Raw genomic sequence first — 22,520 nt, 5'->3', positions numbered from 1 at the left:
GAGATCCGATATGGTGTTTGCCAACCATTATCTGAGAGATATCACCACCAAGGACGTCTCAGGTATCCACCATTTCGGTCCCATGGTCCTCGCTCAACAGTTGACAGTTCCACGGAGAAGATAAGTCTATCTTGATGATTTTATACTTATCTGATAACAGTACTAATAGCTACGTGCTATCTATATATATTTGCTTAAGTTAAAATTTTATCTTAAGCTCAGTACTATGATTTTATATCATTATACACATATACCTACAACTCTTACGAGTTCTACTATTATATATATGTTCAGCTTAAGTTCTATCTTTAAGCTCAGTCATATGTTCATTTCATAACATGTATTAGTTAACAAACTCTCAGTAGTTGGTTACTATTATACAGCTTAAGTTATCTTTATACCTTAAGCACAATTATGTTATAGCTTATATATATACATATTGTAAGCTTATTACTTTGGTTCTTATAAAAGTATACTTATAAACTATCTACAGTTTATACTTCACATTAATAGCTTTAGCTTTAATTAATGTTCTATATACTTTTATTATATTCAGTAAATTGTAATAACCTTCTTAAGAGGCAGCTGTTAATATACAGCAGGAATTCAGTTCAGTGCCTTCATGAAGTTCCCATAGGGTTATTACAATTATCTCAGTTCGAAACACTAATTAGTAAAATCCAAAGTATATATAATCCCACCACCTATCCGTAGGTTCTACAAAACAAAATAAGCATGAGTCAGGATAAGAAAAAAATATGAAATTTTTAGAGTAAAATTAATATTTTTATATTTATCCTGACTCATGAGGTAAGCCCTCCCGTCCTCCCCACTTAGCACTTTGGATTTCTCGAGAAAAATAAAGTGTTGGGCTCAAAACAAAAGAGGAGAGAGTGGAGCACATGGGCTTGGGTGGCGCCCTCGTTCCCGCGCTTGGGGAAAGGGAGGTAACTCGTGGTGAGTACTAATGAGTGATTTCTTTTATTGAAGGGAACTTCAATTGGGAGATATACGTGTTCCACTAGGTTCGCCAGAAGAAGAAGACAAGCAAATAAGCATGAGTCAGGATAAGTATAAAAATATTAATTTTACTCTAAAAATTTCATTTTTATACTTATCCTGACTCATGAGATGAAGCCCTCCCAACCGTCCCCTCTCACCACACGGGTTTCCCTGTAAACCTGTGTGGGTCTTATATCGGAGAGAGTGAGGAGCAAGGTATGGCAGGTCACGTGCAAGTTTTGGCGGGAAAAGGGAGGTAATTCAGGGTGAGTGATTGTACGTTCGCTTCAAGGGAATTGAAGGGATTCAAGTTTCCACTTGACCGTTAGGAAGAGAGGATGAGAAAGCAAATAAGCATGAGTCAGGATAAGTATAAAATATTAATTTTATAATAAAAATTACATTTTTTACCTTTGCCTGCAGTGCTAACATTTTACTGTGTATTCTTCATTCATTTCAGTCAGCCATGAGTGACCAAGAGGCAGAATGTTCTTCACAACTGACAGAGACCGAGAATAGCCCAGTACAACAAAGTGGAGAAATGTCTTCCCCAGGTATATATTCTAACAAGAAGGGAAGGTCAAAACTCAAGACACCATTGAACAGGTCAAGGCATGGAAAGAAATCTCTTGGGGACAAAAGTAATGCAAGTATAAGTGAAGATGTGACTGGGAAAGTGTCTACAAGGCGAACACGCAGCCAGAGTAAGCAGAGTCTTGGAGGAGCAGAGATCCAGCCAATTGACACTTCATCAAGTAAGGGCAGAAAGCAGAAGAAGAGTCTGTCAAATTCTGGAAATGTGACTGATGACACAGAGATCCAACCTCTGGAGCCTTCTTCCAGTAAGGGCAGAAAGCAGAAGAAGAGTCTGTCAAATTCTGGAAATGTGACTGATGACACAGAGATCCAACCTGATGACACAGAGATCCAACCTCTGGAGCCTTCTTCCAGTAAGGGCAGAAAGCAGAAGAAGAGTCTGTCAAATTCTGGAAATGTGACTGATGACACAGAGATCCAACCTCTGGAGCCTTCTTCCAGTAAGGGCAGAAAGCAGAAGAAGAGTCTGTCAAATTCTGGAAATGTGACTGATGACACAGAGATCCAACCTCTGGAGCCTTCTTCCAGTAAGGGCAGAAAGCAGAAGAAGAGTCTGTCAAATTCTGGAAATGTGACTGTTCAACAGACACATTCTGAAACCGCAGTAAAAGTACTCTCCTCTGGAAGGAATAATAGATGTAAAAACATAACATTAGACAAATCCTCTTGTGCTGACATTAATGCTAATGTGGATGAAAGCCTGACAGGTATGAGTAACAAAAACGAAAACAAAAAGTCGAAGAAAATACTAAACAATGCAAGATGTAGTGACCATGAAAAGATTTTGACACAGAGAAATGCATCTATTGTTCTGGAGGCAGATGTAGATGCCACAAATGTAGATCAACAGGAAGCAGAGACAGGTCTGGATGCCACAGATAGTACCCATGTGGAACGGGAGGCACATTTTTGTCACACAGACAGTGACCAAGACGAACCGGAGGCTCGTTCAGATCACACAGACACTGACCAAGAAGAACTGGAGACTGGTTCAGGTCACTCAAACGATGACCAAGAAGAACCGGAGGCAGGTTCAGATCTCACAGACACTGACCAAGAAGAACTGGAGACTGGTTCAGATCACTCAAACGATGACCAAGAAGAACCGGAGGCAGGTTCAGATCTCACAGACACTGACCAAGAAGAACTGGAGGCTAGTTCAGATCACTCAAACGATGATCAAGCAGAACTGGATGAAGGTTCAGCTCACACAATCAATAATGTAACTGATGACAAAATATTGGGAAAAGTAGAGCAGTCAAGTAAAGAAAGCGTTAATGGAGCAGATCATGAATTGAATAATTCCCCTGTAGGCAAAGTATCATCAAATACAGGCAGGAATAAATCTGCAAGAAGTAGCATGCAAGATACATCTCAACTGCTTGGTGCCTTTGATATGGATGAAAAACAGGATGAAAGCAATACCACCACACATAGTGCCAAGCGAGATGATGATGTGAGTGGTAATACTGTGACTGCACCTTATCTTTGTAAAGCTGATGCTCCCCCATCTGAACATTTCAACACTCCAGGAGATCTGCAGTGTGTGAACGAGCAGGCTGGGCATTCGCATGGAGGGGACATAACTCTAGCAGACTTCAATGACCAAGGTCCAAGTCAGAAGTCGGTCAGTGTTGCTGGACTTGACATTGGTGGTGATGTGACTGGATCTATTTCTAAGAATACAAATGCGACTGTCAGCATTATCCCATCCCACACACCGATGCTTAGCTTCAGAACAAAGAAAAGGTGAGAAATGATAGTAATCCTTCAATTATTTGGTTGAAAGGGTAAAATTGTTATATTTCCTTATCCTGACTCATGCTTAATTGCTTGTCTTCTTCTTCTTGCAAACTATAGTGGAACACTTGAAACCCCTTTTGAAGCTCCCTTCAAAAAAGTGGACGTAAAATCACTCACCCCAGTTGTCTCCCTTTTGCCGATCTTTTGCCGTGAAAGTGGTCACATGATCGGCCATGCTTGTCACTCTCTCCTTCTTTGTCCTAGTGGATGGTTGTGAGAGCGCCTGGGTCCCCTTGACGGCATATATCCTTTGAATTTTAGTTTTTGATACTAAATTAGGCTGTATAAGGGCTTTATCAAGGATTTAGCAACAATATGGTTTGAAATTTATTCTAAATTTGTCCGTTTTTCACGTTGTTGTGGACAACATCTCTCAACTTGTTTACATTTCATGAAGACTTGCATTTCTTGCAGGTTTCGATTGTCGGCTGCTGATCCGCATTTACTATGTCCTAACTGGACTTCTATATGTTCTTCCAGCCTCCGCTGTAAACTTTGCCAGCATTTATCTCAAACTGAATTTTGTAATTATTTATATTCTATTCATAGACGTGCCAAGGACAAATTGAGACGGCAGTTACAAAGTCATGTCTCAACAGGGTGAATGCGTTAATAACCGTGGGTTGTTGTCTGTCGAGGTACATCATTCCAGTGTGCTGCCGGTGACGTCTGCAGAGCAGAGAAATGAGGGCTCCGGTCTTAGGAAAAGATCGTCTTCGACTCAACAATCCTCGTCACAGTCCAAGAAGACCAGTACGCCGTCTTCAGACAAGTCTACAGTCAAATCGTCAGTGGGGGCAGCGAAGAAGTCGAGGTCCTTCGCCGCAGATATCAACCCATCAGACGAAGCAGACGTTTACGATGAGCGGCCGATCCTCATCCCTGAAGTACCGGCGAGAAAGAAGACGAGGTCTTCTTCTACACTGACGTCTGCACCTATATCAACTCAGTCAGACGGCCTATCTACGCAGACTGCAGATACCAGAGAGGACAGGCAGTCCTTAGATGACACCTCAGCACTGTCAGATGCGGCGTCATCTGTACAACAACACCAGTTATCAGCGCAGACCTTCAATCCAGGCATCTTTATGCAGCAGTTTACCCAGCAGATGATGGACCTGATTGAACGTAGGTTCGTTCAGAAGACTGCAGAGAAGCAGACGAGTCTGCAAGGAGGACGAACATCGTCTACACCTCATCGGGATGAAGGACGCAACCTGCGTGAAGAAAACGTTCGTGAAGGGAACGCCCAGGAAGACAGCAACTCTTGTGACGAATCTCGTGAAGGCATTCACAGAAGAACCACTGCTGAAGATACTCATGGAAACAACAACCGAGACAGCACCTGCGAAGGCATTCACGAAGGAAGCAACAATTATGAAGAAACTCCTGCTATAGACGAGGAGCATTCGCGAAAGCATCGCAGATCATCTTCATCCTCGGACTCAGACAATCACCAGAGGTCCACGCGTACACCACGCAGAAGAGATTATACGCCTTCACGAAGGCATACAGCTTATAGAGACAGGCACCGTCGCACAGATCCTCGGCAAGATCTTCATGGTCGTCACCACGCAGATACAGATCACCTAGTACATCTCCAATAAGGCACTCGCGAGTGCCTTCGCGCAGGCTTACACATAGATCTCCACCTAGAGATCAGGACCAACGGCAACGATCTTCAGAACGAGACACATCGAAACCGGAAGATGATGGAGGAGTTATCTTCTCAGATACAGAGATCAAATCCTGGATGGCTAATGGTCTGGAGCTTGCATCTCCATCTAAGGAGAATAATGAAGCCTACACGTACATGATGTCTAACGACGATTGTGACACGCTAAAACTGCCACCCATAGATCCGGTACTGGACGTCCCAGACAACCTCAGTTCAGCCTTCAAGAAGGCAACGAATTTTCAGAGTCAAAGCATTCCACTGTGTAATGCTAAGAGATTTTCACTACACAATATGAAACCATTCATGAAGGCCCCAGAAGTAGATGAAAACTATAAACTCATCAATGACGCTCGGATCAGGACTTATAAAGTGGAGGACAAGAAGCTAGCGCAACTAGACACAGCCACTAGACGTACCTTCTTTGGTTTAGCCAGATCAAGAGCCATCAACGAAACCCTAATTGCGAAGTTTGCAAACTCAACATCCGAAGAAGATCGGATGATCTACTCAGCCTTACTGACCCAAAGGAAAGACCAACAGTTCATGTCAGAACATTTAGCGTCTACACTAACACTGCTACGAAGACAAGGTCTACTATCATCTTGTAAATGGAGTGAGAAGTTCACCAAACCGCTATTCAGAGCTCCATGGGCAGCAACGAATATCTTCGCAGAGGAAATTGAGGACGTCGCTAAAGAAGTTACGAAGGAGTCCAGAGAAGTCATGATGATCAAGTCCATCGATACACTGGCCAGCGTTATCAGACAGACATCACAGCGCTACTCTGGCAAATCTAAATTTGCAGGAATTCAGAGAGCTAGAGACAAGAAATATGGCAACTCTACAATAACTTTTGTGTATTCAACACAATCGGTTATTTTAAGGCGCTTCATTGAGACTGATGACTACAGTCTACAAGTATCAACGTTAAGCAAGTATGGAACTTCAGCTAAAATGATGACTGCATTATCTTCAGTGAAGAAGAGAAAAGTCACAACAGCCAGGGAAACAGTCTACCTACATCGATATTACGCGGCGACATCTTTCGCGCATTTTCCACTCAGCCTACTATACACGTGTTCACTCGTGTATTCCGGGAAGTTACGGACAAGGCCGAGTGTTGATGACAGAAATCAACGGCTGCACAAGATTTTACAAGGATCTTTTTCCTACAACACCGGTGACATCACATCGCGGGAATCTGAGATGAATCAAATGCTGCAATCTGATTGGTCCATGAGAGACAACGCCCTGTGCAGAAGTCAGGCACAGCTCACGTGTCAGGAAGTTATCTACAATCGTAAACAACTTTTCAACGTGGGAGGAAGGCTCCATTTACAGTCCAGTTAGCAGGGTTCAGCGTGATTTGACCGTCTTCACGGGTCATAAGGACCTTCCCTGTCAGCAGTTTGAAGATTGGTAATCTGACGAATTGCAGCAACATACTTTTGACGATTTCTGCTCGAGGCAGCCAGTCTACTATAATTAGACTTCACAGCTTTGGCAATTCCAGTACATCTAGAGACGACGAATTATGCATCATCACTGCACTTGTGGCGATTCTGATGACAAGTCCTTTTAACATATTATCGGAAGATTGAAGAAATAAACTTCAAGTCATGTTGCCAGAACCAGACATGTTGCTTCGCTGCCATTACAGACATGGCAAGGGTACCTACAACGTAGGATATGAGCAGACATTTGGGAAGATGTTCATATCACCGCAGAATCGCATTGTCGTCTCAAAGAATAGTTGGGTCTAGATACAAGCCATGGCATCTTAAGCACTACTCTCTCCGTTACCACTACGAAGTTGGCAGAGCCTACTCAGTTTTCTCACGTCAGCACAAGACATGACTCGACCGTCTGGTCTCCTTAGGACTACCGGACGGATTGAAACCATATCTTCTATGGTGGAGTAGGAAGTCGAATATTTGTGGAGGATCCTACTTATCAGAGCTGGAGTGCAACACTCATCTCTACGTAGATGCATCACTTCAAGGCTGGGAAGTTCACCTCGACAACGAAGTGGCAGCAGGGAAATGGTCGAATCAGGAGCAGAGTCTGCACATCAACATGCTCAAGATGGAAGCAGTAATAAACGCCTTACTACACTGGTCCAGCATACAAAGGAACGCACAACTGATGATCCATACGGACAACTCCACGGTGGTGTTCTACATCAACAAACAAGGGTGAATAAGATCAAAGAATATGTTAGACCTCTTCTACATCAACAAACAAGGGTCAACAAGATCAAAGAATATGTTAGACCTCAGCTTTCATCTATTCAGCATAGTAGACAACCTGAACATCGACATAAAAGCATCACACATTCCTGAAGCCAGAAATGTGATAGCAGACCCCCTATACCGTCCAATGAATCCATTACCGACGGAGTGAATGTTATATCCAGAGGCGTTCAGAGACATCATTCAGACAGTAGGATCCCCGCTGGTAGACTTGTTTGCAACCAAGTTCAACAAACAACTACCAACATTCATCTCTCCGTTTCCAGATCCACAAGCATGGGCAAAAGATGCTCTAAGCATCTCTTGGGAAGGACTAAACGCTTACGCGTTCCCTCCTCCAGCGTTAATACCAAAGGTATTACGGGGAATCAAGGTGACAAACAAGTTACAACTGATTTTGGTCAAGCCCTATTGGGCAGCGAGACTGCGGTTTCCCAACCTTATACAAGATCTAGGAAAGCCAATTCTACAAGTAGCTAAATCTACTGATTCATCCACACACCAAGCAAGCACACTGAAATCCAACAATGTTTCAGCTACACGCATGGAGCGTATCACGACTTGCTTGAAGAAAAGAGGATATTCCACCAGAGCGGCCATAGCAGTAACCATAGCCTTAAGAAGATCAACCCGTAACTTGTATGATGACAAGTGGCAAAGTTTTGAGAAATATGCACGGAATAAAGGAATATGCGATGGAAGCAACACATCCTCAAGTGGCGGAATATCTTTGTCATCTTAGACAGACAAAACGATTAAAGGGATCTACACTCTCTACATACCTAGCGGCCTTGAGCACAGTTATCACGATGGAATCGGGTATAAAACTGATCAAAGTACCAGAGATACTGGCACTACTACTCTCATTCAAGTTGGAAGAGCAACAAAGGAAATTCAAGGCGCCCGTTTGGGATCTCAATGTGGTTTTACAGCATCTTACCAGTGAAGATTATGAACCACTAGAAAGGACATCATATGAGAAATTAACTCATAAAACCCTGTTCCTCGTAGCCCTAGCAACAGCGACAAGGATGTCAGAAATTCATGCTCTAGACTTCAGAAGAACAATATTTGACACGCATTGTGACACAGTGCATCTGGGACTAAGATGGGATTTTATAGCAAACAATCAACTGCCCGGTCAACCAGACAGACAATTCCATATCCCAGCACTTTCATCGATATTAGGACCACAGGATACGCAAGATCGATCCTTATGTCCAGTCAGAGCATTGAAAATATATCTACAGAGGTCTAAATTGAGGAGACGAAAAATTCAAGCGCCTTTTCATCCCTCTATCTACGGAGACACCTACAGAAGTCTCACGTACAACTATATCAATATGGATGAGAGCTGTCATATTGAAAGGCTATAAAGCAGCAGGACTTGATCCTCCAAGAGCCTCCCAATCCTCATGAAGTCAGAGCACTGGCATCCACACTAGCTCTGCATGGAAACTGCTCCATCTCAACAATAATGGAGGGCTGCTTTTGGAGATAGGAGACGGTGTTTGCCAACCACTACCTCAGAGACATGGCTACAGAGGACGTCTCCGGCATCCACCAGTTTTGGTCCCTTGTAGCACAACAATTGACGGTACCTCAAAGACGCTGAGATCAATCTCACCCCTTTGTCACGTGACTTGTAAAAGCCAACACTCAACAGAGTTACGGTTTTAAAGTCCATGCGCACATCTAGGACAGGCTAGCATGAGTGATGGACCCTGTACTTGTAAGGACTTGCTTGTACACGAAGTAGGGTCACTTCTCCACTTGATGCAAGCATCAAGAGATGGAGCTGCATAAATCCACACAGAATGTCAGGAGAAGATATTCCAGCATAAGTCTGACAAGTTGTGGTCCCCCCCACTCATCAGAGGAAGCTGGAAGAAAGGACAAATGCCACTAGAAGTTCCCAAAGGGGTATAAGGACGTAAATCAGCAGAGAATCCAGAGTGGCTTGACCCACCACCGTTTCCGTCGGATTCCACAAGCAATTAAGCATGAGTCAGGATAAGGAAAAAAATTCTGATTAAAATTGATATTTAATACTTATCCTGACTCATGAGGTTAGCCCTCCCAACCTCCCCTCATGGCACTCTGGATTTCCCTGCAAATCCAAGTGTCGGGCTCGAACATACAGAGAGAGTGACAAGCATGGCTGATCATGTGACCAACTTTCGCACCAAAAGATGGGGGAAACGGAGACTACTGGGGTGAGTGATTTTCCGTCCACTTCTTTTAAGGGAGCTTCAAAAGGGGATTCAAGTGTTCCACTATAGTTTGCAAGAAGAAGACGACAAGCAATTAAGCATGAGTCAGGATAAGTATAAAATATCAATTTTAATCAAAAAATTACATGATTGTATTATGTTTACCACATGTTGGTCTTTTTGGTTTTGGAGTAGCTGATTACCCACTTGGGTTCTCCAATCTTGGTCACTGCTTGGGCATTTAGGCTGTTTTCAGGCTGGAGTGTTTATGTTGCTCCAAAGCAACTACATCCTAAAACTCACCTACAACCAACATCGCGTCCGGAATGCAACTTTCTCAACATTCGTGTGGTTTACGCAACTGGATGATCATCAAATCTTGAAGTGAAGTTGTCAGTTTCCAATACGTAATCACAAGAACAAAAGCTCCACTCAAAATATTGCACTTCCAAGGGCGGATACCACACTTCAATCGTCATTTAATAAACTTTCAGGACAAAAGAGGGGTGAGCACCCCTACGCACGCACGCACGCACGCACACGCACACACACACACACACACACGCCTCTGGATCCACCTATGGCTTCGTGTCACTTTTAACTGGAAGGCGTACACACTATAGAAATGTCAACATACTAAGCGGACTCTCTGGTATGACGTCACCCCCACAGACGGACGACCACTAAAAATTTAAAATATGCATATGAGTGGGTGGGGCTAAAGGGTGTCCTCCCATTACGCAGACAGCCAGTTCGCAGACACCTTAAAACAACAACATTTACGGTTCAGTGAACAGATTATCTACTACCTGTTACCTACACATTATAATGGAATAGTCCAAGTAAAAACACAGGTACAAACTGAAACTACCGGGGTATATTATTTATTTTGAAAGATGGACGAAAAGAATTTGAATTTTTATTGCTGCTATATATAAAAAGTGTATTGTCATAAACATTTCGGTCACTAACCTTCTAGTCTAAGGGGAGTCGGCATTAGCTTAGCTATTACAAATTGCGACACTGTTGTATCATGTAAATCAAATAAAGACAAATGTGAGCCTAAATATCGAATAAAGAAGTTATATGTTTTGCACACAATATTAAGATATATGACGAGTGCACGATTTATTTAGAATAAACATTTAAAATATGACGCATCATGTGACTGTGGCCATTCCTTGAATGTCCAATAACTGTTACAATCTTTAGAAAGTATTGTTAAAATTAGAACACTGATTCGTATTAATCGTATCTTACATGGCAATGCAGGTGTCTTATTTACTGCAAATCAGAATGTTTTCAATTATGTACATATCTATATCTCTCCAACAAAACGTTTTCTCAGTTAACGTCTGTTGTACGTATGCTATTATTGGGAGGGGTCTTTTCTATCAATAAACACAATCAAACCTCTCAGTGACAAACCTGTTTTATATTCGACAGTAATTGATAGTAAATCAATTTTGAGAAGAGAAATCATTTATCATTTAATCACAACAAAGTTCTATTTACCCACAATCAAACTTCTCAGTAACGAACCTGTTTCAGGCTCACCCTGCTTAACTCACAAGACAGTGGACTGTTCCATTATGCCCATAGGTGTTACCCTAATTAACCTTCTAGTTCAGTGTCTGTCAATTGGGTGTCTGTCATATGGGTGTCTGTCAATTGGGAGATAACCGGCTAAAGTGGTGTTAGTTTTGGTGCATATTGATAAGTTTTACGATTTTTTGTCGTAAATGCATGGTGCAGATGTGGTATATATTCATGTTTGAATGGCATTATGTAATAAAAATGCATTATGTTTAACCTTTTTAAAATCCTTTAACTGCCCAGGAGAGTGAAACTAGGCTTTATTACACAACACATGGGAATAGTGAACAGAATTGTGATGGCAGTGGGATCACGTAACAATGGAATAGATTGAGCATGTTGTTAAGAATATTTTGGATACTATCAAGTTACCATGTTACAGTGTCCTTCTGATTTCCAGCATATGCATCCGCTTTAACTATAATATTATTCCTGTTCTCCTCGAGATTTAAAACATGAATTATCTCACCTTGGGCAGTCATTTGGCCATAAATATAAAAGACCTTATTACCCAAGCTTTCATTGTGTTCATGTGAATCTGTTTGGAGCAGCATTAATTTATTCAATGTATGGTGTAAACTAAGATGTAGTCGTACCATTTTGAGTGAGAATCTTATTGTTTTTCTTCTAACTGAAAAATATATCAATTGTAAAAGGAACTTAGAATACCCTTCACTGAACAGTAGCATTATTAAAACAGTCACATGGACGACAAACTGCTGACATTGATTTAAGCTGTGGAATAGAGATTACAAAGTAAATGGGTGTTGAATATGGAAAATATTCTGAGATTTTTTTCACGAGCAAAAGTGAGTTGGAACATTTTCCATATTCTACATCCACAAGTTTTGTGATCTATTTATTACACACAGGACGGGAAAACAGTGTGATCCATGATGACAAATCAAGCAGTCAATGCCAGATGGAAACAAAATGAAAGGGAGATAACTCTGTCGCGACTACTTTATAGATGAAAATAAATATTGAAAATATTCATTTAAAAAATAATAATACTTCCCAGGACACTGAAATTGAAATCTGATTATCCATAAACCTAATGCTTTCTTTGGTTGATATTTTTGGTAAAAAAACTGCCTGAATGGAGTTATAATGTTAATTTGCAATATTGCGGTGGCAACAGAAAGTTCGGCATTATGAAGTCATTATCATTAAATAACCTAGTTTGGTTACACAACAGTCGTTATTATTTATTATAATCTATTTATATAGCGCTGAGTTCAAACTAGGCTGCTCACAGGCGCTTTCGTTTTTCCTTCGATCATAGGATGTCAGTCTCAACGGCACTTCGTATTATCAATCTCAACTCCCTGGGGAGCATACAACTCTTGCAGCCACTAGGTGCACCGAGTTAATGTGGCTTTCCCATCCTTATGAGGTACCCATTCACAACTGGGTGGACTGGGACACATAGTCACAGTACTTTGTCCAAATTTACTGCATGTTGCTGTACCCGCAACTAGGCGTTTGCACATATTCATGTGGCCACCATCTTGACATATACCAATGGATTCGTGGGTTCTTTTAAGTACACAGGGTCACACTGTACACTAGGGGTTGTGACAACACTGAAACACACAACACCTGTTTGAAATAACCAAAATTATCTCCTAAAGATATTCAGAACATACGTAATAAATACAGCTACAGCATCACATAGAGAAGAATCATGATCAATTAGTATTCTGTTATGTTCCTTATCTTACACATAGAGAAGAATCATGACCAATTAGTATTCTGTTATGTTCCTTATCTTACACATAGAGAAGAATCATGATCAATTAGTATTCTGTTATGTTCCTTATCTTACACATAGAGAAGAATCATGATCAATTAGTATTCTGTTATGTTCCTTATCTTACACATAGAGAAGAATCATGATCAATTAGTATTCTGTTATGTTCCTTATCTTACAGACTGTCTTACTCCAAGCTCCTGAATGACAGCCAAGAGAGAAGATCACAGACTGAAACAAGGTAAGATCACATTAACAGTCCTCACATAATTGGAAAGCTTGGTACAAAACCAGTCTGATGCTCTATTCCAATGTGTCACTTTGTTTGTGAGGATACTCAGGGAATGTTTTAGAGGGTAGGGTTTGTCGACAGTTCTTAAAACTTGAGCTTGAATGGGTGAAGTGGCTGCTTGTGTACTCTGTAGGTGATTGGAGTGTAGATCATACTGAAACTAGACTTGCCTGCTTGGAGATATGTTTTTCTGGCAAGTTGGAAGTTAGTAACTTCAGACTTCACTGACATCAATTGATATGCCAATAAGGATTCTATATGAGTATAGGTCACCACTACCATCGATTCCCATTACAGTGCAGATAGAATGTCCCTTTACTTTAAGAATGTGGATAATTGCACATTTTCAGCTTGATTGTTTACTGTTATGATGTGTCTGACTATGACATAAAGCAGCTTTTGCTAAATCTGTGTTCTTAGAAATGTGTAAACCTGTTTCAGTGGCAGCCTGCCTGCTGTGTCTGGGCTGACACAGCCTCCTCCACTGGAATCAGTTGTGGAGGAAGAAGCTACCAGTGACCATGGCAACAAGGATGATCCCAATTGTGACTTCCTTTGTCTCAGACCAGCCAGCATCAACAGGAGCACCTCATCCAGACAGGAGGAAGGACTGGACTCAACGGAAGAGGAATTCTGGATGGTAGATGACAAGCCACCCAAAAAGAAGAAACCTGTGAAGAAGAGCAAGTCTCCGAAACATAGTGTGAAACAGAAAAGGAACAGTGCAGGAGATGTTATGGAGGAAGATACTGTGAAGAAGAGCAAGTCTCCGAAACATAGTGTGAAACAGAAAAGGAACAGTGCAGGAGATGTTATGGAGGAAGATACTGTGAAGAAGAGCAAGTCTCCGAAACATAGTGTGAAACAGAAAAGGAACAGTGCAGGAGATGTTATGGAGGAAGATACTGTGAAAGGAAAGAAGACAACAAGGAAGAAGACAGAAAATGTAAAGAAACGTGCAGGAAAAGGTAAATTTTTCCTTATCCTGACTCATGTATTATTACTTGTCTCCTTCCTTCCTCGAACGTTAGTGGAACACTTGTATCTCCTTTTTGAAGCTCCATTCAAAAAAGCAGACGTAAAATCACTACTCACCACGAGGTGCCTCCCTCTCCGTTTTGGGGGGAAAACGGCGCCATTCGTCTTCCCACTCTTCACTCTCTCCTTCTTCGCCCTAGTGGACGGTTGGGAGAGCACCTGTGTCTCCAACACGGCACTATATCCTTTGCTAACTTAGTTATTACCCTATAAGTTACCTTTATAAGGTTTCAGGGAGTATCTTTCTACAATATGGTTTGAAATTTATTAGCAAATTTGACTGTTTATTCACGGTTTCAAGTGATTGTTCAGTTTGTTTACATTTCATGAAAACCTGTTTTCGTTGTAGGTTTAGGTTCTCTACTAGACCCGCATTTATTGTGCCCTAGTTGCACAACAATATGTACTTCCAGCTCTCGCTGTAAATTATGTCAGCAACTAACAAAAAATTGAATTTAATAATGATTATTTCTCTGTACTTAGACGTGCTAAGGATAAATCCAGGCGGCTGTTACAAGTCATGGCTAAACCGGCTGAGTCCCTAAAGAGCTGTCTGTCGTTGTCAGACGACATACTTCCATCCAGTGACCTGCCGGAGGCGCCAGAAGATGAGTGGGATGAAGTCCGCCATTACGTCAAAGAAAAGATCTTCTACGTCGGACAACTCCTCAACCCATACGAAGAAGAAGAGGCCATCTTCGTCGCAGAAGAAGCCTTACATCCCTAAGGCTTCAACGAGATCTACTGGGAGCTCTTCACAGACTACAAGGACCTTCTCTGCCGAGATCGTCCCGATGGAAGAAATAGGCTTGTACGAAGAACCGCCTATCCTCATCCCAGAGATACTGCATAAGAAGAAGACACAGGCCTCGGCAACGTCAGCAACGTTATCGACGCAGTCTGAGTTACCTTCTACACTGACAGCAGGGACCCATGAGGTACAGCGATCCCTGGACCATATCGCTACCCTCTCAGATGCGTCATCTCTACAGTCGTCGCAGACATTCAACCCCGGGACCTTCATGCAGCAATTCTCCCAACAGATGATGGACCTGATGGAGAAGCGCTTCGCGCAGGAAAGGACCTTGCATGATGGTCAGGCAGCCGCCTCTCATGCTCAACCAGTGCTGCACGAAGGACCCCGCACCGGTGGTGCATCTGAGATATCTACAAGAGGTTCTAGCTCTAGGACTAAGAGCAGACCTACCCTGCACGACGTCAACGAACCTGCGCGAAGGAAGGGACATTCATCCGACCAAAATAGATCGTCATCTGATGATGAAGCTAATGAAGAGCCTTCGTGCAGGCTACCTACATCACAGAGAGGCTTACACCTCCAAGAAGATACAGAGAAACGTCTCAGGACTCAGACCCTCAACAAAATCTCTCACCTGCGCGAAGGTCGTCAGATAGATCATCAAGAATGTCACCATCACCATGCAGGTCGTCAAGGGATTCACCACATAGGAACATATTGTCTTCGCGAAGGCAACCCCGGACACGTAGACGCTCACCTCCACAAAGGTCGCCATACAGATCTCCTCTTAGAACTACACATAGTTCTACGTACTCATCTCCACACAGATTGCCACGCAGATCTCCATGTAGGGAGAATACTCAACGATCATATCCAACTGGACATGATACAGAGGACGATGGCGGAATCATATTTTCGGACTCAGGAATAAAATATTGGATGGCTAATCGACTGGACTTAGCGTCACCCGCTAAAGAAGAGAATGAAGCATTCACGTACCTAATGAAGGACGATGATGTAGACACAATCACCCTACCTCCAATTGACCCGGTCTCGGACGTACCTGAGGAATTTGACGCAGCCTTCGAGAAGGCAACAAAGTTCCAGTCTCCAAATATCCCACAGTTCAACGCAAAAAGCCGCTACACTCTCAGATGCGTCACTACATCTGCAGTCGTCGCAGACCTTCAACACGGGTATTTTTATGCAGCAAATGATGGACCTAATGGACGGTTCGTGCAAGCCTAAAGGACGAAGCTGCGGGAGGTAATCGGCATGAAGAAATATGTGAAGGATCACGCACTTGACAGTCATGCTCTGCAGTTTCGACGATTAATATAGACGTCCTTGGCCATCCCACTTCACCCTCAGACCTTGATCTTCGTTGTGAGCCTATACGAAGGAACTCTTCAGCATGAATTAAGAAATCTTCGCCTGCGCAAAGACAGAGGGACAGGTGTTGAAGTTCAAGAGGGGTACTCTTGTCCGAATTCATCACCTGCGCAGATCTTCAGACTGAATCCAGGACGGGATTCACATCGTTGCGAATTTTTAGATAGATGTATCTACATCAGAAGATAATAACGGGACTAACTGCACTCCTTGGTGCTAACAACCTACACCTTCTCAAAGGTTAGAGATGTATCTGAAGAATCCAGGAGGGACTCATGTCCATATAGAGATCTTCACTTGCGTACAGATCTTCAGGTATTCACATTGGCGTGGTTTAGCACAGCCTTGCTAAGGCTATGAAGTTACAAAGTCAACATATTCCCAACGTCCAAGCTTGGGAATTCCCGCTACTTTACATGGGACCCTGCATAATGGCTCCAGAGATTGATGTAAACTACAAAATCATCAACGACTCCCTTTGTAGCACTTACAACAAAGTTGAGCATCAACTCTACAAGGACCTGTGTGTTTCAACACAAAGAGGGTATTTTACGGCGCTTCATTGAGACAGATGAATACAGTCTACAAGTAACAGCGCTAAGGAAGTATGGATTTCAGCTGATCATCTGTATAAAAGGACGACTGCATTATCTTCAGGACTGAAGTAACAGTCACAGCAGCCAGGAAAACAGCCTACCTACATCGGTATTACGCGGCGAAATCTTTCGCGCGTTTACCATTCAACCCTCTATACACGTGGTCACTCGTGTAACTCCGGAAGGCTACGGACAAGACCGAGTGTTGATAAGATATCAACGACTGCACAAGATTCTACAAGGACCTTTTTTCTGCTACACCGGTGACGTCACATCGTGGGAAGCTAAGGAATCAAAATGCTTCATTTTGATTGGTCCATGAGAGACAACGCCCTGCGCAGAAGTCGGACGTAGTTCACATGTCAGGGAATTGTTTACAAGTGACAACAACCTGTCAACGTGGGAGGAAGGCCTCAATTACTGTCCAGTTAGACGGGAACTACGTGATCCGACTGTCTTCACGGGGTTAGAGACCTTCCCTGTCAGCATTGAAGACGGTTCATCAGGCGAATTGCAGCAACATACGTTTGACGGACTTTTGGTTACGGCAGCCAGTCTACCTTACATAGACTTCACAACGATGGCAGTCACAGAGTCTGACATTGCTTCGTTTCCCTTACGGACATGGCAAGGGTTTCACGATCGTTGGATCTAGATACAAGCCATTGTATCTCAAGCACTACTCTCTCCATTATTACTACGAAGTTGGCAGAATCTACTCAGTCCTCAAGTCGGAACTAGAGCCTACACAGGACCTGCAGTTCCTAGGAATTCACCTCATCACAACAGATTACCGCATAGCGGTTCCAGAGGACCGTTACAACAGATACAACAGATGGTATCGCAAGCTCTACTCTCTCCGTGGCCACTCCGACAGTGGCAGAGTCTGTTGGGTCTCCTCACGTCAGCACAGGATATGACGCGCAGAGGGAGATTACAACTACGCCCACTACAGGTCTTCGTAATTGCACATCTGGACGATCCGGACCCCTTCGGACTCCCGGACAGACTAAAACCATATCTACTATGGTGGACTCAGAGATCGAATGTTTGTGGAGGCACCTACTTAGCAGAACTGGAGTGCAAAACGCATCTCTATGTGGACGCATCTCTCCAAGGATGGGGAGCACACCTCGACAACGAAGTGTCAGCTGGGAAATGGACATTACAAGAGAAAGATCTGCATATCAACATGCTAGAAATGAAAGCAGTGATAAACGCCATACTTCACTGGACCAGCATTCTAAAAAATGCTCATCTGATGGTACACAAGGACAACTCCACAGTGGCGTTCTACATAAACAAACAAGGATCAACAAGGTCGGCGAACCTTTTGAACCTTTGCTTTCATCTGTTCAGCATAACAGACAATCTGAATATCCACATAAAAGCATGCCACATTCCAGGAGCCAAGAATGTGATAGCAGACGCACTATCTCGTCCAACTCAGCCATCCCCAACAGAATGGATGCTATATCCAGAAATCTTCAAACAGATCATACAAGAGATAGGAGCGCCACTAATAGACTTGTTTGCCACAAGATTCAACAATCAACTGGTAACATTCGTCTCTCCCAATACCAGATCCACGATCATGGGCAACAGATGCTCTAAGCATCTCTTGGGAAGGACTAAACGCTTACGCGTTCCCGCCACCAGCTCTAATACCGAAAGTGTTGCAGAAAATCATGCAGACGAGGAACCTGAAACTGATTTTGATCGCGCGCCTTACTGGTCAGCGAGAATATGGTTCCCCATTCTCATACAAGAACTAGGACCGCCTCAACTGCAACTACCAGAGTGGACGAACTTGCTAGTACATCCGCACACAAAGCAAGCACACAGGTGGCGAAGCTTTGAGACCTACGCTTTGAAAACAGGCTTCACAGCCATGAAAGCGACACACCCTCAAGTGGCGGACTATATTTGTCACCTAAGACAAACGAAGTGGTTAAAAGGGTCAACACTCTCAACATACCTAGCGGCATTGAGCTCAGTTATCACTATGAGGACGAGTGTAAAACTGACTAAGGTACCAGAGTTACTGGCCTTACTACGCTCTTTTAAACTGGAGGACCAACAACAGAGATTTAAAGCTCCGGCTTGGGACCTCAATATAGTTCTACGGCATCTCACCAGTGACGCTTATGAACCATTAGATAGGACATCTTTTGAGTTCTTGACACAGAAAACTCTATTCCTGATTGCCTTAGCAACAGCAGCAAGGATGTCAGAAATACATGCTCTAGACTTTGAAAGGACACGATTTGATGAAAATCGAAACATCATACATATGGGACTGAGATGGGACTTTATAGCAAAGAATCAACTGCCAGGTCAACCGGACAGACAATTCCACATCCCAGCATTATCATCAGTCCTTGGGCCACAGGATACACAGGACCTATCCTTGTGCCCAGTAAGAGCATTAAAAGTCTACCTACAAAGGTTAGGACCAGGAGACGAAAATTCAAGCGTCTTTTCATCCCTATATCGGCAGAGACACCTACCGAGATCTCTCGCACTACGATATCAATATGGATGAGAACTGTCATTCTACGGGCCTACAAAGCAGCAGGACTTGATCCTCCACGAGCCTCCAATCCACATGAAATTAGAGCTCTGGCGTCAACACTCGCTCTACATGGAAACTGCTCTATCACTACGATAATGGAGGGCTGCTTCTGGAAATCGGACATGGTGTTTGCCAACCACTACCTGAGAGACATCGCCACTGAAGACGTCTCCGGCATTCACCATTTTGGCCCCCTTGTTGTAGCACAACAACTGACAGTTCCACAGAGGCGCTGAGACAGAGTCTCGCCCTTTTATCACATGACTTGCAAAAGCCAACACTCAGGAGAGTTACAGCTTTAGAGTCCATATGCACGTCTAAGACAGACTAGCATGAGTGTTAAGACCCAGTACTTGTAAGGACGTACTCGTACATAAGAAGGGTCGCTTCTCCACTTGATGCATGCATCAAGAGATGGAGTTGTTAAAATCCACATGTAATGTTAACAGAAGCAAGGACCAAAAGTTGACAATTGTGGTCCCCCCATCAGAGAAAGCTGAAAGTAAGGGTTACAGCAGCAGAGCCTAGCAGTAAATTGAAGTGCTACCAGGAAGTTCCCATAGGGGGGTATGCAAGACGTAAATTACCAAATTGGAATCCAGAAGTGGCTTGACCCACCACCAAATCTGTAGGATTCTACAAGCAATAATACATGAGTCAGGATAAGGAAAAATATGTAATTTTCTGAGTAAAATTGATATTTTATACTTATCCTGACTCATGAGGTAAGCCCTCCCAGCCTCCCCGCTAGGCATTTTGGATTTTCCACCAAATCTAAGTGTCGGGCTTGCAATTCGGAGAGAGTGAAGAGTGGGAAGACGGGTGGCGCCGTTTTCCCGCCAAAACGGAGAGGTAGACAACTCGTGGTGAGTAGTGATTTTACGTCTGCTTTTTTTAACGTTCGCGGAAGGAAGGAGACAAGCAATAATACATGAGTCAGGATAAGTATAAAATATCAATTTTACTCAGAAAATTACATTATAATTATCCATGATAATATTATGAGTAAAGGGTCAGAGTTCAAATTCTTTTCACAAACAGACTCGGTTTGATTCCTCACATAGGTACAATGTGTAGAGCTCATTTCTAGTGGCTGTGAATTTACTTGAATAATAATAAGAGCTTCATAAGAACATACCTTCTCTTTCACCGATGAATGTACAACCATGTCACTTATCTACACCCTTAAACAATGAACTTGAAAATGAAGTTGTCAATGTGCTATGACCATATTAAGAAATCCAGCATGTTATGTTGTGAGACACATCTGCATGTTACAACTTTGAGTCTTGCACTGGTCTTCAGATGGAACATCTCCTGTGGTATCAGAGGCTGACATTGTGGCAGAGGATGAGGAGGGATTGCTCCAGCACACTCTCTTTACAGACACTCCAACCTCCTGCAGTCCGAGGAAGAGAAAGTCCACGCAACAACCTGCCGCAAACTCAGGTACATTTGACACACACACACACACATGACATGACATTACAACAGCGCTTGTGGTGGATAAGTATCTGGTGGTGCTGTCATCACAGACAGTCATGACATGACATTACAACAGCTCTTGTGGTGTATGAGTATCTGGTGGTGCTGTCATCACAGACAGTCATGACATGACATTACAACAGCTCTTGTGGTGTATGAGTATCTGGTAGAGCTGTCAACACACACACACATGACATGACTTTACAACAGCTCTTGTGGTGTATAAGTAGCTGGTGGTGCTGTCACCACAGACAGTCATGACATGACATTACAACAGCTCTTGTGGTGTATGAGTATCTGGTGGTGCTGTCATCACAGACAGTCATGACATGACATTACAACAGCTCTTGTGGTGTATGAGTATCTGTTGGTGCTGTCACCACAGACAGTCATGACATGATGTTACAAGAGCTCTTGTGGTGTATAAGTATCTGGTGGTGCTGTCACAACAGACAGACATGGCATGACATTACAACAGCTCTTGTGTATAAGTATCTGGTAGAGCTGGCATCACAGACAGTCATGACATGACATTACAACAGCTCTTGTGGTGTATGAGTATCTGGTGGAGCTGTCACCACAGACAGTCATGACATGACATTACAACAGCTCTTGTGTATAAATATCTGGTGGAGCTGTCAACACAGACAGTCATGACATGACATTACAACAGCTCCTGTGGTGTATGAGTATCTGGTAGAGCTGTCACCACAGACAGTCATGACATAACAACAGCTCTTGTGGTGTATAAGTATCTGGTAGAGCTGTCACCACAGACAGTCATGACATGACATAACAACAGCTCTTGTGTTGTATGAGTATCTGGTGGTGCTGTCACCACAGACAGTCATCACATGACATTACAACAGCTCTTGTGGTGTATGAGTATCTGATGGTGCTGTCATCACAGACATTCATGACATGACATTACAACAGCTCTTGTGGTGTATGAGTATCTGGTGATGCTGTCACCACAGACAGTCATGACATGACATTACAACAGCTCTTGTGGTGTATGAGTATCTGGTGGTGCTGTCACCACAGACAGTCATGACATGACATTACAACAGCTCTTGTGGTGTATGAGTATCTGATGGTGCTGTCATCACAGACAGTCATGACATGACATTACAACAGCTCTTGTGTGTGAGTATCTGGTAGAGCTGGCATCACAGACAGTCATGACATGACATTACAACAGCTCTTGTGTATGAGTATCTGGTAGAGCTGTCACCACAGACAGTGATGACATGACATTACAACAGCTCTTGTGGTGTATGAGTATCTCGTGGAGCTGTCACCACAGACAGTCATGACATGACATTACAACAGCTCTTGTGGTGTATGAGTATCTGGTGGTGCTGTCATCACAGACAGTCATGACATGACATTACAACAGCTCTTGTGGTGTATGAGTATCTGGTGGTGCTGTCATCACAGACAGTCATGACATGACATTACAACAGCTCTTGTGGTGTATAAGTATCGGGT

The 22,520-nt window shown here is 43.1% G+C and overlaps 1 protein-coding gene across 3 annotated transcripts in view; it reads left to right on the top strand.

Moving 5' to 3' along the window:
- Nucleotides 1-22,520, top strand: part of LOC124263683 (dentin sialophosphoprotein-like) — a 101,435-nt gene that overhangs the window by 34,908 nt on the left and 44,007 nt on the right. For 2 of the 3 annotated variants that reach the window (XM_046698337.1, XM_046698339.1), the window contains exons 11-14: nt 1,463-3,348; nt 13,076-13,135; nt 13,628-14,154; nt 20,850-20,993. In XM_046698337.1, coding sequence (XP_046554293.1) covers nt 1,463-3,348; nt 13,076-13,135; nt 13,628-14,154; nt 20,850-20,993 — 2,617 coding nt within the window. Of the gene's footprint in view, nt 1-1,462; nt 3,349-13,075; nt 13,136-13,627; nt 14,155-20,846; nt 20,994-22,520 lie in introns of all 3 variants that reach the window. The other variant, XM_046698338.1, reaches the window with a different exon arrangement.

Source organism: Haliotis rubra, unplaced genomic scaffold, assembly GCF_003918875.1.
Source record: "Haliotis rubra isolate DU_JTF1 unplaced genomic scaffold, ASM391887v1 Scf894, whole genome shotgun sequence".
Classification (NCBI taxonomy): domain Eukaryota; kingdom Metazoa; phylum Mollusca; class Gastropoda; order Lepetellida; family Haliotidae; genus Haliotis; species Haliotis rubra.
The sequence above is the reverse complement of the archived record's forward strand: the minus strand, read 5'-3'. Positions and strand labels throughout refer to the sequence as shown.